Source organism: Zootoca vivipara, chromosome 2, assembly GCF_963506605.1.
Source record: "Zootoca vivipara chromosome 2, rZooViv1.1, whole genome shotgun sequence".
Classification (NCBI taxonomy): Eukaryota; Metazoa; Chordata; class Lepidosauria; order Squamata; family Lacertidae; genus Zootoca; species Zootoca vivipara.
The window spans coordinates 41,993,045-42,006,329 of NC_083277.1; the positions used below are offsets into that span (position 1 = coordinate 41,993,045).

At 47.2% G+C, this 13,285-nt stretch overlaps 1 protein-coding gene across 1 annotated transcript in view; it reads right to left on the reverse strand.

The window, feature by feature from the left end:
- Positions 1-13,285, reverse strand: part of CELSR3 (cadherin EGF LAG seven-pass G-type receptor 3) — an 84,389-nt gene that overhangs the window by 13,820 nt on the left and 57,284 nt on the right. Inside the window, exons 15-20 of the mRNA XM_060271027.1 lie at positions 12,207-12,390; positions 11,335-11,436; positions 5,335-5,429; positions 3,475-3,684; positions 1,494-1,677; positions 603-752 (exon numbers count right to left, since the gene is read on the reverse strand). Coding sequence (XP_060127010.1) covers positions 603-752; positions 1,494-1,677; positions 3,475-3,684; positions 5,335-5,429; positions 11,335-11,436; positions 12,207-12,390 — 925 coding nt within the window. The remainder of the gene's footprint in view (positions 1-602; positions 753-1,493; positions 1,678-3,474; positions 3,685-5,334; positions 5,430-11,334; positions 11,437-12,206; positions 12,391-13,285) is intronic.

Here is a 13,285-nt window from a genome sequence, read left to right on the forward strand (position 1 = left end):
ATAGTGACCAAGCAGCACTGAACCCCCCCCCCAACAAATCACCAGATGGGCAGAGGGTTGAATTCTGCTTTCTTCAGGCATTGACCATCAAACCCTCCCATCTGCCAATATCATCCACCCATTGAGTGGAGGTAATTTGATTACCAATGTGTGGTTTCACAAAAACGGCAACATGAGCCAAATTGGAATCCCTGGTGGGCCAAGATCAGCTCATGGGCGAAAGGTTCCCCACCCCTAGTCAAAGAGAAGAGCTGTCTTTTCGTTGCTCAGAAGGTGCTGCTTCCCACTAGGAAGTTCTCCTAGGTCTTTCTCTCATGGGAAGCAAAGGGCTTGTTCTGTTACAACTGATCACAAACTTCTAACAATGCTTCAAGTAAATTAAGCAGCCCTTCTCCAAGGCTCCAAAAGAAGAACGGGAAGCTCTCAGAGGGGGTTCCAGCCATGAGACTTCCGTGTGCACTTTGCTCTTTCCCCACAGCACTGCCCAAAGGAACATAAATGGGTGCCCAGTGCAACCTGAATGAAGCAGGCTGGGAAGGAGGCAATCACTTCTTGGTTTCTTGGTTACCTTGGTCTGGGCCTGGTGGAGCTCAGTCACTTACCTTCCACTTTGTGGGGTGTAAGGACTGAGAGGGGAAGCACGACGTGGGTGTGTGGGTCCCACATGACCTGGCCACGGAAGAGGGTGCTGTGATATCGGGGGTAACGCCTCCTGAAGTGGGTGTGGTTCTCCATGCGGTCAATGCTGAGCACTGCATGGAGGGGAAGAGGGAGGGAGGGAGGGAGGGAGGGAGGGAGGGAGGGAGAGAGAAGCAGATTTGAGGTCTCAGAGTTGGCCTACCTGAGTGAATGATGAGAAATGAAAAGGGCCCCTTGGCCAGAGAGAGGCTTCCAGCTTCAATGGAAAAAACATGCATAAGGATCAAGTAAGGTACAAATATATATGCTGGCTTATGTTTATTGGTGGAACATGTTTGATGCTCTCAGAGCTACTTTCCACAGCGGTTTCTAGCAAACAGAGATGTGCATGGGCAATGTAGTCATAGCCATCTGTTTGTAAGAGAAGGCGTGCACTCTGTAGCCTACTTCGAGAGGTTTCCTGCCCAACTGCAGAAAACATACTTGTATTACTTCTGCATGCATGAGACGTGAAGCACCTACATGGAATGAAGCCAATGGCTTGCCAACACTTGCCTACAAAACTTGAAAGGAACAGTGTAAGGCAGGCCAAGAAATGCATTCACACCTGACCTCCCACTGGTGTGGCATTCTAGCACTCCACCCGTGCTGCCTTGCCCCCACGATTGAGCCTGTGCTACTCCAGCCTCTAGCCCAGAAACCCAACGCATCCTCAGCAAGCCCATGGCTGCCTGCAAGCCAGGAGTTCACAGATGGTGGCACAGATCATACAGACCTTCAGGTTGGTCAGTGAGCTGCTTGCGGCCTTCCAGCAACGCCTGCCCTGCCCTGCCCCGAGCAGTGCTTCTACTTACCAATATTGGGGGTCACCACGCCAACAGGGTTGAGGTAGGTGAGTTTCATGTTGCTGGCCAGTGTGCCCGTGTACTCCCTCAGCTGTTCCATCAGTCCTGCGCTGCTGTGGTCATTCTGCAACAATGCTTCCCAGTGCTCTTGGTTATCCAAGGCCAGCACCGAGCTGCCAGCCCGCAGCAGGTTCTACAGAGCAGAGACCAGAGGTGAAACATCAGAGGATGTAAAAATCCTCCTCGCATAATGGGCTGCATCCAACTCAGTTCCACTTAGAGTAGACACAAAGAAATTAATGATCCTAAGCAAGTCATGTCTATTAATTTCAGCAGATCTGCTCTGAATAGGACTCGCGTGGGACACAACCCCACTGTCCTTTAGAAGGCTGCAGTTTCCAGAACTATTTGGTTTTTAAATCATTTATTTCATCATCTTCCACGATGGAGCTCAGGGGAGCATACATTGGTTCCCAGGCAATCTCCCATCCAGGCGCTGACCAGATGGGGAAAGGCTGTATCTCAGTGCGCTGAGCACATATGGTATTTTTTAATGCAGATGGTCTCAGATTTAATCCCTGGCATCTCACGTCTTAAACTGGATGGGTACATGGATCTTTTAGGTGGGAGGCTAATCACAGAAGAAAGGTAATAAGTTGCCTTTTCAAATCAGGCACTTCTTGTCTAGACACCTGCCTCAAGAATCTATTAGAGGCCACTTGTTTTGAGGCTTTGGAAACTTCAGGCAGTAGGTGCAAGAGGCTTTATATTAGAATTAGGCAAGTGTTGTATAAGGCGGATTTGGGGTAGAGGGAAGACCTGGGTAAAGATTTGGTGGATTTGGGGAGGAGGGATGGCTGGCTATTTGAAGAGCAAATGCTTCTAATCAGAGGCTTTCCCTATAAGCTTGTGAGCAGATGGGGACATCACACAGGAACCAATTAAAAGTATGTGTAGAAAGGGCAATGGGAAATGTGGGAAAGGTTGCAAAGAAAATGAGATTATTTTCTCATGTGGCAATCTTGCAAATAAATAAAACAGTGCAAGGGAAAAGGGGTTTTGGATAAAACGAAACAGGCGAGAAGAAATAAAGGGCCTCTAGATTCACAAGTTATCCCGTTGAAATGGTTGTTTGAAAGAAACATGCTCGCAGATAAGGTGCACACAGTGAAAAGAAAGAAAAAAGAACACTTATGGGAACTTGGCACTTTGCTCCAAAACTCCTAATAGCTTCATATAGATGCTAAATAATACTGGGGACAAAATTGTGCCCTCTGGAACCTCTGTGCTGTGGGTACAAAGAGCATTCCCCAGTGTTACCCCCTGGACTTGAACATGCTGGTGGAAGAGGAACCACTGTAGTACTCAGATACCTACCCCACAAGTTGATGCAGGAGGGCACCATGGTCAAGGGTATCAAAGGCAATAACATAATGCGATAACATTGAGGAAGCATTGTAGTATAACCAATGCAGCAGAATGGGTAAGTCCAGTGTAACTCCATCCTAATATACGCAGTTCTGTACACCTCACTTGGCTGGAGTTTCTGCACTGCAAAATTCGCACTAGTACGAATTTCAGTTTGCGTATTGATTGGGAAAGCGCTGACTAGGTATAGTCTCCTTGAAATGCAAACTGAATCAAATTGCTCCCCCCATCCTTACCTACAGCTAAGCCATCTTTGCTCAAGACATTTGAAATATCTTAAATCATTTTTATTGTAAGCTGCCCAATCTAGAGATATAGTAAGTAAATAAAGAAGCAAGCCCTGTAGAATGAGTGCAGCAGGTAGGAAATGTCCCGTTATGTGTTGTGTTTTGGCACCATCTTCTGTGATTAGCTTTATTGAGAAAAGCATCTAAGCCCTGCAACTCCCCCTGCCACCCACTTCCTTGAGGATCCTACTTGTCAGTAGGATGGGCAAGCAGCTTCTTTGCAGCCTAAATCCCCCTCCATCCATGTTCCCAGTAACCAGAAAAAGTCCCCTCACCTCGTTGAAGTGGGCATCCTGGGTCGCTGTCAGGCCAAAGCCATGCTGCCTGCTCTCAAACGCCATCAAGTGGGACAAAAGGCGATAGGTGATGTGAACGTCATTGCCGAAGTAGCGCTCCATCTGATCGGTCACTGCCCGCAGTTGGTGGGCCAGCTTCTTGGCTTCTATGGTGTTCAGTTCCGTCTCATTCCTTTCCAGACCTTCCAGCTACCAACACAGAAAACAAGGGAGGTGGATGTGTGTGGGGGACCATGCAGTGCCTCTAGGAACTGAAACATAGCTCCTGTTTTTGAAGAGGCACAAATCACACAGGGAGGAAAGGGGCTTCTTATGTTGCTGATGAAGTGGTGGGGATTAGGGACCACTGGAAACCATGAAACAGAACTAGCTAGAGGTGAAACTGCCATTGTGTCCATGGCTAAGTTCTAGCATTTACTGTGTCAACGAGGGAATGAGAGAAGAGGAACATCTAGTTAACAGATGGTTCTGATATATAATCCCCTGGGGGGAAAGGAAGCAGAAAAAAGAGAGAGGGGGGATTTTATGGTAAAGCAATAAAAAAAAGGTAAAGGTAAAGGAGCCCTGGATGGTTAAGTCCAATCAAAGGTGACTATGGGGTTGTGGTGCTCATCTCACTTTCAGGCCAAGGGAGCCAGAGTTTGTCCACAGACAGCTTTCCAGGTCATGTGGCCGGCATGACTAAACCACTTCTGGCGCAATGGAACACTGTGATAGAAGCCAGAGTGTACGGAAACACCGTTTACCTTCCTGCCACAGTGGTACCTATTTATCTACTTGCACTGGTATGCTTTTGAACTGCTAGGTTGGCAGGAGCTGGGACAGAGCAATGGGAGCTCACTCCATTGCAGGGATTAGAACCACTGACCTTCCGATTGGCAAGCCCAAGAGGCTAAGTAGCTTAGACCACAACGCCACCCACGTCCCTATCTCTTAATAATATATAGCTTTTAACACTTGCCAACATTTATCCTCACATTTCTGTACTTTATCCCCATCCCCACCCAGCCACCCTGCTTTTCTCTATGAAAGAGCCATATGGATCTTAGGTAGAACTACCTATGCTAAGCTTCTTTACCATGCCTGGTGTATATGATGTCATGTAAGCAGGATGCATAAAGGCATTTGTTTCTATAGAGATGGGAGCAGATTCCCTCTTATTGATAGGGTGGTAGAAGCATCTATCTAAGTATTTGGCTAATAGTAGAACAATGGAGGGAGGAGCTTCACTGCAGAGAGATGGGGTGGACAGAAGCTGATCATTCTGCTTTCCTAACGTTCAATTAGCTGCCTTTTCTAATTCCAGGCAACTCAACTGGGTGGTGATTGATCTGACTGGATGGCACACAGTTTATAGCCTAGTCAGTTTCAGCCCTAAGGGGAAGTTTTGCACTTTGAATGCCCTCGATGAGCTACTCAATTTAGTCAGACCTCAGCATCCTTTCTGCTTCAGAAGTTATTGCTGTAGAAGCCACTGCTTGCACTGTCACCTTTGCTGTGGGTCAGCAAAATCAAACCAACAGATTTGGTGCCGGCTATTTGCAGGAACGGGTTGAGAGTTATTGCACAAAACAGGCCAGGAAAGTTTGAAAACCACTGTTTTAGCATAAACGTAGACATAACACTTGGGAGAGAAGCCATGCATTGCTGACAACATTCATTCTGAAGCAGGCTGTATGTGTGCAGCCCATAACACACATTATCTGCTGCGCAGACATCCCAGGGCAGTCAGTGTAGGCTTTGCACAGATACTGTGTTGCTTATGCAGCTCAGAAATACCACAGCTATGAGCCAAGCAAAGCCCACACAGACAGGAGACAGACAGACAGAGAGGGTTACCAATGCTGAGAGCTCCTTGAAGGCAGGTGATGTGCAGTTGAAGAGATCGGGTTCCAACCAGCCTCTTTCCTCATTGCAGTGCCGAACTGCTGCACCTAAGAGAAGGAAGAATGCCTAAGTTAAGAAATGAATGACTGAGGAGGACATTCCCTGCTGTTGCTGCTGCCTCCCACTAAGAGATTGTCAGGGCAACAGCATCATGCCAGGTCAGGCTCACTGAACGAAGCACTGGCAATACCATCAACATCAACAAGAACATCAGCATCAGTGAGGGAACAGATTCAGAAGAGGCTGCACAGACCCTACATTAGCATCTATGAGCCCTTTGCTAAGGTCACCACCCTGATTTCACATTCACAAATTTGAATTTTGTGAGAGTTCTCCCCCCCCGGCAAATGCTGGGGTTAATTGTTTTCAAGCTGGGCCTGAAAGAACTCATCTGTCACAGATTCTCTGTCATGTATCTAGCACATCACATGATATTTCAGTTACCCCATGAATGGACAGATAAAAGCTTTTGAAGGAGAGGAGTAAATATTATGTTGTGCAAACCCTTATCAAGCTCAAAAACAATTTCTGATTTGGAAGACTTTCTGGACTACTGTAAGAGTCACTTGAGATGACTCCACAAGGAAGGATCAATGCACAGCTACAGCAAATCAGAACTGATGTAGAATTAAAATTTTATTGGCGAAGCTAATAAATCTCATTATCAGCCTCTGGCTGTATGCGGTCTTTTCTGTTTTTTTTTGCCTTGTGCACTCCTGAGAATGAACCATCTCTCACTGTACGCCTGCAGAGCCGATCAAACAAGGGGAGGTAATGTTGAATCATGATAATGATTTGTCAAGCGCTACTGGGAGGGAAAACAGCTCTCCAAACTGAGATTGCATTTTTTTTTTTGAAAAAATGAAAATGAAAACTGGGATAGTTCTCATACAGACATCCAGTAAGTTTGACCAACTGGTTGTATGGGACTTCAGCATGACTAGGTTTCTCTGGATTGGGGCAAGATTTTATTCCCTTATCAATTATGTTTGCAGCACTGATGCTTCTTTGACAGTGACCCATTTGGTAAGGGAAGTTGGGGAGGACTCTAGAGGGTAGGAGGCATGTACAAACATAGGGAGAAGGAAGGAAGAGATGAGGATCTGAGTGAAGTATGAAAGATCCACACCCAGGACAAGTAGGGGTGGGGATCCCTCACCAAACATCTTTTGGGAAAAGGCAACAGCTCAGTGGCAGGACATCTGCTTTGCATGCAGAGGATTTCAAGTTCAATTCTCAGCATCGCGAGGTAGAGCCGAGAGATTCCCCTGTCTGAAATCCTGGGGAGCCGCTGCCTGTCATTGCAGACAATACTGAGCTAGATAGGCCAAAGGTCAGACTCAGAGCAAGGCAGTTTTCTATGTTCCTCTTAGATTCTGAGTGACAGCCAGGTCAGATGTTATAGGGCGACCTCAGAGCATGGTAAAGTCCCCCCGAAAAATTTATAATTTGGCCTAATATTTGGATTGTTTGATGATTGAATAATATGTATAATTCAGAATATACGATGTGGTTTGATTGGATTGTTAAAATGGAAATTTTAATAAATATCATCATTATTATTTTTTTAAAAAGATGTTATAGGCAATTGTCTTGTTTGGAGAGACAAAAACGGAAGATGACGGAAGAGGCTACATGGACAATTTGGAGCAGAAAAATGGTAGGCATTAATTAAATGCTATCTTTCCTCCACTGTTTCTCCACTCCACCTCACCTCCTCCACATCACAAGCCATTTTTCAGTGGGGAGGAGAGGTCTGTTTGGGGCAAAGTACACATGTTTGCACGTAACATCTGGTTTAGCCCCGACACGCCACCTGCATGTTTTAAATTTTTCTGCAGTCCGAAGGGCTAAAGACAACCCAAAGGGCTTTAAGTCAAAGACATGTGACAGTCCCAAATTGTGTTTAAGCCACAGAACACTGCGCTGGAGTGCAAGGTCCCACCATTTGTGGCACCAATCACAGCCATGCAGCTTTCTAGAACACTTGAATTGTCACCAGCATCACAAAAAGCCAGAAAACCCACACTACCAATATCTATACAGAAGTGATATAGATATCTAGTGGGAGCATTAAAGGCATCCTTAATGCTATATTCCATATCACAAACAGCACTGACACCATTATCAGCATGACCTGCGCCATCTGCCATCCTCACCGGTGGCACTAGAAGTGTGTTCAGCAATGACCTGAATGGGAAAGACACCAGCAAAGTAACAACAGCTGTGATCTCTAATAGTTCAAAAGCATGGCGGGTGAATCTGTCAACTTTGCTGCTTTGCAAATGGGGAGGGGAAATGAAGTTGTGGCAGGGCCTGGATTACGTAAATCAATGCTGGAGTCAAATGAATGCTGCTCCTTAGCAAGTATGGGCTTCTATATCTGAGCTGAGATCTCCTGTGTTGAATAGAGTGTCCACAGTCCAATCAGCTGAGATGCCCCAGGCAGTCCCTAAAGCTTCCACAGTGGAAGGCTACCCATTCTGCTAGCTCAGGATTCTAGGCTTAATTCTCCATACGCTTTCTTGCTCTCAGCGAGAAAGTCTGGGAAGGTCCTTTCCAAGGGCTAGGATATCATGACCCCCGCATATCTCTGTTGCTCAGCTGGTCCATTGGGGTGATGGGTGGATTGTCCGGCCCTCATCTGTTGCCTGTAGGGCCAGCTATTACTACAGGCTGCATGGCCAACACTGTACTGCTCCCTAAGACACCCAGTGACCCAGAACATATATAACCATCTTCCCTGAATCAAGATCTAGGGGAACCTGTCCCGAGTTTCAGCAGCAGCCAGAATTACAGCAATGAATGTCTGGCTCTTGTGTCAGTCCTCAGCCCCTTCTCAGAGCAGTGTAAAAAACTGAGGGGAAGCATCAAGGAAAAGGTTTGAGCAGTTAATCATGCAAGGCTCTTGAGGTTAAACAACAATAGCAAGAAAGCAGTCGGCCTGCCTGAAGCACAAGAACTAGAACCCAGAGATTGTACATGTGGTGTTATAAGGTGGGGCAGAAGCTGAGCTTACTCCACATCTGAAGGCAAGCCCTGTTTAGGGAGGCTTTTTAATGTTTAATAGATTATTGTATTGTATTTTTCTGTTGGAAGCCTCCCACCTAAGACATTTAAGCAGACACAGATGGAGGCTGGTGCCCATTGGGATGGATAGGGTGGAAAGCAGGGAGATTACGTTACATGTAACCACAGCCAATGATAGATGGAGCCTGCTCTGATTTTGTCCCTATCATCCTCCACCTTGCTGAATGCTACAAGAGCAAAACTGAGACTGAGGAGGAGCATTCTGACAGCCAGTGCCACCCCCTAAACTAGTTGTAAGTAAGGAGGCAAGTACGTGGGAGCTGGCTAAGGGCATGCAAAGTTTGGTGGGGTAGTGTCCCGATAGACCAGCCTCCACTGGTATATATCTAAAAATGTGAAGGGTGAATGCAGCAGCTGAGGGTCTGCAAACATGTGTATTTATGTATCATCTTCATCCAGTGAGCCAGGACTGACTGCATCTCCTTGCTGAGAGCACACTTGGTAAAACATGTGGCATGGCCAAGACAATAATTAGCAGAAAGCAAGAAAGCCAACACAGCAGGCAAAAACCAAGCTGATTTCTTTTGTTCGTACTTGCTTTTGCCAACACATGCTCCATCATCACTACCATCACCATCATCATCATCGTCACCGTCACCGTCATTATTATTATTATTATTAAGTCCTGAAACTGATAGGTGGAAAGCAGGCACAGCCTACACCATTGGCTGTGCTGGCTTTCCACCTCTCAGTTTCAGGACTCATTGGTTGGTAGGGACGGTTGAGGAATTCCTCATAATTCCTAAGAGAACATCAAGGCAGTAAGCAGAAGCGGAAGCAGGTTATACAAGCACAGAGGGAGTGGGAGGAAATAAAAAGGGGGAATTGCAGGCCATTTCCTGCAGGTTAGTGTCTGGTGGAAGGCAAAGAAGCTGAAGGGTCAGGCAGGATTACAAGGAAATCAGGGCCAAGCAAGGCAAGAACGAGAGTGCCAGCAGCCCTTGCAGCTGATGGGGAAAGTGTGGGGTCCAGCGGTGTCTCAAGCAGGAAGCAGGGAATGGAGAAGCCACACAAAGCAGCCCTTATAAAGCAGGTGAGGGGAGGAAAAGAGACAGCAATAGGCCTTACCTGCACCCCGCAAACCTGCACAGGTGGAAGAGAAAGAAACGTAGAGAAAAGGGACAACATTAAAAGTTCTAAAGCAATGCTAATGCACTGTGAGTTTCCCAGGACAGAGTCTCTGCTGAAAGGCAACTGTGCAGAAGGTTCCCACTCCTGTGTGTGTGTTTCGATCCTTTGCTTTTAGGGTACTAGAGGTCAAAGAGAACAACAACTACCAGACCTTTAGAAGGCATCTCAAGGCAGCCCTGTTTAGGGAAGCTTTTAATGTTTGATGGATCTCTGTATTTTAATGTTTGATGGATTTCTGTGTTTTAGAATTTCTGTTTTGTTGGAAGCCGCCCAGAGTGGCTGGGGGAACCCGGCCAGATGGGCGGGGTATAAATAATAAATTATTATTATTATTATTATTATTATTATTATTATTATTATTATTATTATTATTATACCACAAAACTTATCCAAAGAGTATATTTGGATTCAAGCAAGCAATGGCTTAAACAAAACAACGGTGCGACTCCTCCCCACCCCCTATCTGTAAACATTCCAAGGCAACCCATCTCCTTGAGCCTAAAAGACAACACTTCCCCAAATCATTCTGCCAAATGCTGTGCCTCGATCAGAGCATCTATATGTGGGAATGGGTGGGACAGCCCAATGCCCTGCAACCCACTCCCCCACTATGGACAGCAGTAGTACAAGGCAGTGTTAGAACTGATAGGTGAGAATGGAAGGGTAGCACATTTCAGATTAAACTTGAGGAGAAACCTCCTAGTGGTAAGAGCAGGCACCCCCCCCCCAAAACTTCAGTCCTCCAGATGTTTTGGACTACAGTTCCCATCATCCCTGATCACTGGTCCTGTTAGCTAGGGATCATGGGAGTTGTAGGCCAAAACATCTGGAGGGCCGCAGTTTGGGGACGCCTGGGTAAGAGCTTCCTAGTGGACAGGTTGCCCCAGGAGAGGATTGGCTCTCATTTGCTGGAGGTACAGTATTTATTTGTTGATCAAATAAATAGTTGTGCTGGTGCAATGGGGCTTCCTCCCTCTCTTCTCCCGTGTGCCATCCATGCACCCCTAAATTGGCTCAGGAGGGTTGGGACCCTCCCCAAAACAGCACATGTGGGGGAAGAGGAGAGACTGTTTTGTTGGGCAAGCAGAAATGCTTGCGCTGACTGAGTGATCTCCTTAGCACCTTTTTGAATTCCACCCTACATTTCTCACCTTTCCACCCAGTGGCAATCAAGGTGGCTAACCAGAAGAATTCAAATGCAGTAAAACACACTAGAACAGCAACAAAAGTACAAAGGAAACCACAGCAAAAAGAAGGCTAAGACAATGCAAAACAACCACCACCTGTTAAAAGCAACATCAATATATTTACAAATCAGCTTGCTGGGTGGCTCTCTGACAGGGATGCTGTGGAGATTTCTGCACTGAGCCGGGAGTGGGAGATTGGGCTGGAGCATCTCCAAAGGTCCCTTCCAACTCAATAATCCTGAACACTGGCAGCATCACCAACACATTTCTATTTACTGTCAGAAATAATCTATTGCCAGGACAACAAACATCTTTGATCCAACAAACATCTTTGATCCAACATTGGATCCAAGGCCCAATGTCTTCAAAATGTTATTGATAACAATGGCTCCCAGAAATCAGCCAGGACAGTGTTGGAAAAAAGAAGACAGAAAAGATATGCTTTAGAAGAAGGGGGACTAGCAATGACTTGGGTCTGCTGAAACCAAATAGGACAGATCCAGTCTGTCCATAAAGTCATCATCCTGCAAGTGGAAGCACTTACCCAGTGAACCTTTGGGACAAGGCACCACAGCTGTCAAGCCAAACTTGGTTTGAGGCCACCACACCCCAGATCTCAAAGATTTAGGACAGGCATCGTAGAGCACTGTGAAGCCAAACACAGAAACGTAAGTCACAGGGAGTCTAAGGGAGGGGTTTTATTCCACACAATGCCTCGATTGAAGACAGGGAGGCCTTTGAAGAACTCTCAAAACTGATCAGTGTAACATCAAATAAAATAAAACATTGTCTAAAATGAAATTTCAATTTTCAATGGTATTTAATAGCTTATAAAGCACAAAAAAGGAACCTAGACCACAAAACTACAGAGGCAGCAGATTTTATGCACATACGGTGGCCTTGTGAGAAAAATTACTTCAGGGGATGATGCAACTCATTAAAGAAATATTAGGCTGTGAACTGCTGAAGGGACCCAGAGGGGCAACTTCCAAATCCTTTGCAGCATAGACCTGAGTTGTGTGATACAGAATCTGCGCGGAGTTGTGTTCTGCCGAAAGAATTTCATATGGTACTTGGGCAGCAGTGACCAGGAAGCCTCTATGACTGATAAATGTCTCAAAGATGGCCATGCTAACTAATTATGTTAAAATAAGGAATGAATAAAGGTGGGAACGAGATGATTTGCATTTAGTCCTGGAACAAGATAAGTAATGATCCAGTTCCCCTCAAATCGGCTATTACATTCACCTGACCCTCTGCAATTTATTTGGACTTCCTGAGGGGCCAGGAGCAAAAACGGGCAGAGCAAGCCCAGCTCTGAGGAACAGACAGCTACAGGTGGAGCAATCTCCCCAGTTTGACAGGGGAGAGGAGAGACTCCCTCAGAACTGTTTAGAAACGTGGATGCCTACTCACCCTGGCACCCGCTGGGTGTCACCTCGGCAAAAGGGCTGTCGCAGCTGTTGCACTGCCGGCCAATCACGCCAGGCCTGCAGTGGCACTGGCCCACTTCCTGGTCGCAGGAACGGGAGGAGGAGCCGATGGGGTAGCAGTCACAGGGGAGGCAAGTGTCGCTCCCTTTGGGGCGGTAGTGGAACTCCTGCAGGGAGAAGGGAGAGGGGCAGGGGAGGCGGTTAGAGAGCCGGGTCACAGGAGGAGAAGCGGGGCAGCAGGGGGAGCGAAGGGCAAACGAGACTGTGGGCAAGAAGGGAGGGCCGACACAAGGGAGCCCAACGAAACAAGCAGGAGAAAGGGAGCAGGGCCTGGTGGGACAAAGAGAGGAGCACTGTTAGGGCAGCAGAAAGCAAAGGCTGGCCCAGCCCAGTCCAGCAAGTCAGTCAGAACAGGGAGATTCTACACAGGGTTTCTCCAACGTGGGTCCCCGGCTGTTGTTGGACTACAACTCCCATCATCCTTGACCAATAGTCCTGCTAGCTAGTGATCAGGGGTGATGGGAGTTGTAGTCCAACAATAGCTGGAGACCCAAGTTGCAGCCAGTCAGCTTGGGGACTCTGGTTCAGGGTCCCAGGGGCTCAGAAGGTTCCTTTGCCGACCTGATCCGGCTATGCTGCTGGGCTCTGCCTTGCCCTGCCCCTGGTAGCTGCTTTTGAGTGAGAGCCAAACTTGACTGCACAAGTGGGTGTGGGTGTTAGTAGGGGGGTGGGGTTGGCAGCACTGTGCCAGCCCTGCTTCCTCCATTCCAGTGCTGCCAAAGTGCTTTCGGCCACCTGATGACGCAGGGTCCTCCCAATCCACCATGCCTAGTGGGCGCCAGAGTGAACAGCAGCTCCTCAGTTCCTTAAACAGCCTCTAGCCTGGTTCAAGCACTATTCCTAAGCCTGTAGCGTTGGGTTCGGGTCAAAAGTGATGTGCTGATAACAGGCAAGAAGGCAGGCGGGGACAGGTATTGAGAGAAGGAAATGGAGGACTCTTGCCAGGTGGCGCATAGAAACATAGAAATGGGAGAGACCACAAGGGCCGTCTAGTCTAACCTC